Here is a 3683-nt window from a genome sequence, read left to right as displayed (position 1 = left end):
CATACCAAAAACATAGGAATTTCGCCAACAGTTTAAACTTAATTGATATTATATTGGAAATACAAAGTGCTCCATGGTAGAAATTATATGGTTTCTAATCCTAAAAATCAAACACCCAAATCTATAGGAAAATTTTCATAAGAATTGAACTCCAAAATTACTGTGATTCAAAGAAGCCGAAAAAAATACGAGGATCATCCGAACGTTCATATTCACTTTGTTTGCTGTCCTCTCTCGCATGAAGCTTGGTTCGTACCAGAGGGTACAAAATTATCCTGTGTAGAGGTGTATATGGAACATCAGACATTGCTTTTGTATAACCAATCATTCTATGATGTGGCCGTATTTCCCCAACAGCTTTCCACTCTTAAGGATTTCGGAAGTGTTTCAAACATTTAAATGGATATACTTGCCTGGTGCAGGGCTTGAGCACTATGTTTGGTAGTCTGTCAGACCAGTGACCTAATTCTTATCAGTCATGTAGTTGTCTAACAACGTGTTCTTCTTGTTGCAGCTTCCAGAGGATATTGAGTGGCACTTCATTGGGAACCTGCAGAGCAACAAAGCCAAAGCCCTCCTAGGTTACTGTCTGCATTCTTGTTTTGATATTCTGGCAGAGACAAGTGTTGCTTAGGTTTTGACGCTGCTACATAAATTTTTATATATTACTCATACTACGCTTGTTTTTAGATAGCAAACATATGCAATAAATTAGGAGTATTTGCACGATGTGGTTTGGTGTTGGTGTGATTTTTGTTGTCATAGGATCAGTCTGGTGTTTTAGCTTAAGACACAGTTAAGTGTTAGTTACTTTATTCTGGAATGATTGGTTGGTTGGTTTTGTATTGCTGTGTGCAAGCTCTGTTTGTAAACTCTTTTCCTTTTTAATGAATGACAGAGCTCCTGTTTTCATCTAACTTTTTTAGAGATATTCCTCTTTTACTTAAATGTGTTCATACCTGATATCTTCTCTACTTTATTGCTTGCTATTGAGCTAATGTTTCTCTTCTTTTCTTAACCTACAGCTGGTGTACCAAATCTTGACATGGTTGAGAGCGTAGACGATGAGAAGGTATATGCTCAGTTTATGTTGTCTTCTGGTTTATTCAACTGCAGTTTTTTCTAGTTTTAGGAAATACTTACACCAGGCACATAGTCATCAATGATCACTTCACTGTAGTTGCCTTCTTAAGGTCATATTTTGCTTGGTCAAGAAAAAGTATGCTTTCCCAGGCTTCATGCATATCGATGACCTCATAGAACTTGTTAAGTTGTTTATTTCCATTGTTCAATCAACATGTCTATATTTAGCTTTATTTGTATCATATTTTTCGTAATAATATTTTATTGCGCCAATAGGCCTTGGAAATAAAATTTGCATTGTGTTAGCATTCTTATCTTGTTTTTTTTTCTCAAGAAAATGCAAAGCTTGTGTCTCTATTACATTCGTCTTGTTGCAAGACCAGATTTTTTATCATGCATCTATAATGAGATTGAATGTAATATTTGTTTTTCTTTCAGATCGCAAATCGTCTTGATCGGGTGGTAGCTGATTTGGGGAGAAAACCTCTTAAGGTCTTGGTCCAAGTCAACACAAGTGGAGAAGAATGTGGGTACTCTAATTGTCCTTTTTAATACAGTTGTGAACATGTTGGCTTGATATGCAATTTCTCAATGTGAGAGCCTCTGGTCTTTAATTTTGAACACTGGTACGCAGCACTTTTTTTTTGTAGCTATTTTTAGGTGTTCGTAAGTAATCAGCTTTGCTAGATGACAGCATATTATACCTGTCTGAGCAATGCTAGACTGGAGATATGTGGTCCTCAAACCATGTTACTGTTTTGCAGCAAAATTTGGAGTAGATCCCTCAGGGTGTGTGGGATTAGCAAAGCATGTCAAGTTGAGCTGCCCAAATCTTGTATTTTCTGGTTTGATGACAATTGGAATGCTTGATTACTCCTCAACTCCAGAGAATTTCAAGGTATATTCTGAAGCACAAACTTAATTGGACTGATATGCTTCATAGGGCTAATTTATGCTGCTTGCTGAATGCTTAGGCATTGACTAGTTGCCGGAAGGAGGTATGCAATGAACTTGGAATACCAGAAGAGCAGTGCGAGCTGTCAATGGGCATGTCTGCCGATTTTGAGCAGGCGGTAAGGAACATGTTACAAGAAGATAACTCAGAGGTATACAAACTGAATAATAATGTCTAATGGTGTGTACTTTTATTTTGTGTGCGTTTATGCAGATTGAAATGGGCAGCACAAATGTCAGAGTTGGATCAACCATATTTGGTGCAAGAGAATACCCAAAGAAGAACTAGGATAATTACAGGGTTTAATTGTGAGACCGTGCATCTAACAGCTGCAGTATTGGTGGTAAATATGTATCTATTTCCACCAATATTTACACTTCGATGTTTTACGCAAGTGCCATAAATAAGGATATTGTTTTGTCATGTGTCTCCTGTTATTAAACATTCAGAGAGCACTGCAATTCCAACTTCCTGATTCATCAGTAGCTTCCCAATAATGTCCACATTATAATCCCTTATGTCAGTCGATGTTTGTGATCAGCCAGAAATCCTGACATTGTAACTGTCTGTGATGTTTCTTGGTAGCCTAAAAGTAATGAACATATCGTTTGATTTCCATCATTATATTAACTTCTTTCTGTAACGCATCTTTTGCATAAGGTACCAAACCACTTCAGAGCATCTCTATCCCATTCCCAATACTCACCCCCCTAAAACAACTTATTGGGAGGCTCCCAAGAAAATTATGTTTATTAGGATGCTGTGAACTAGCGGATCCTCTAAACTGAACTCAATTTCTTTTGCTAGTTCACACCCCCTTTTGCATGAAATATAAATTTCAACTATATTTTTCATATCGTTGTAGAAAAAAGAAAAGGACAAGGAAAAAGGGATAAAAGTAACCTTTGGCCATTTCGTCGAACACCCTGTGACGCCGGCCATGGACACCACGGTGGCAGAGGGAGGGGGACAGGGGGAGGCCGAGAGGTGCTCAGCCTGAGCCTCGCCTCTCGCCGACGCTCAAGTCCAAGGCTCGGGTCGGGAGGTGGTGGTTGCCAGCGTGGTCCGGGCGTGGAAAGAGCAACAATAGTTTTATGATTAGCAAATGTTACTCGTGCTTTGCTTTAGCGTAGCAATTCGTCTAGCAAACCATGTACAGTAGTCATTTCTCTATGGTCACTGGGCATTTCATGGTTCCTGGAGAATTTCATAAACTTGGGAGAAAAGCTTTTGCTCACAGCTAATCTGCCTATTTTTAATATCCCATTCCTTCCCCTTCATAAGATGTCAAGCCGTAAGTTGTATAAGGTTCGACGTGTTACAAGGTCACATTACATGCAGATGCACATGAGGTCTCTTTGATCTCTAGAGTGTCACACTTCCTGAAGCCCAACCCTGTACTTTCTGAACCCAAGGCCAGGGCTAGGGATGGAGAAGGGTGCCCGCAGTGTTTGTTGGCGGGTTCATCACTAAGTGAAATCTTCTATGCTTAGGAACGAAACTGTTGACGAGAGTTGATATGCCGTAGCTGGTGTGTTTTTTTTCGCGAATACGCAAAGCTTGTGTATCATTTCATTGATAGAAGAAAGAGAATTGAGTACAGAGGAGGGTTACAAAACATGACATGAACGCAAGAAGGAATGAG

General features: G+C 39.2%; 1 protein-coding gene across 1 annotated transcript in view; it reads left to right on the top strand.

Annotated features, from left to right (window-relative positions):
• Window positions 1-2654, top strand: part of LOC123112680 (pyridoxal phosphate homeostasis protein) — a 3542-nt gene extending 888 nt beyond the window's left edge. Inside the window, exons 2-7 of the mRNA XM_044533741.1 lie at window positions 515-581; window positions 1026-1072; window positions 1522-1609; window positions 1848-1981; window positions 2058-2156; window positions 2252-2654. Coding sequence (XP_044389676.1) covers window positions 515-581; window positions 1026-1072; window positions 1522-1609; window positions 1848-1981; window positions 2058-2156; window positions 2252-2326 — 510 coding nt within the window. The 3' untranslated portion in view covers window positions 2327-2654. The remainder of the gene's footprint in view (window positions 1-514; window positions 582-1025; window positions 1073-1521; window positions 1610-1847; window positions 1982-2057; window positions 2157-2251) is intronic.
• Window positions 2655-3683: the final 1029 nt, after the last annotated feature.

The sequence above is a fragment of the Triticum aestivum genome, chromosome 1B (assembly GCF_018294505.1).
Source record: "Triticum aestivum cultivar Chinese Spring chromosome 1B, IWGSC CS RefSeq v2.1, whole genome shotgun sequence".
In the NCBI taxonomy this organism is placed as follows: domain Eukaryota; kingdom Viridiplantae; phylum Streptophyta; class Magnoliopsida; order Poales; family Poaceae; genus Triticum; species Triticum aestivum.
The sequence above is the reverse complement of the archived record's forward strand: the minus strand, read 5'-3'. Positions and strand labels throughout refer to the sequence as shown.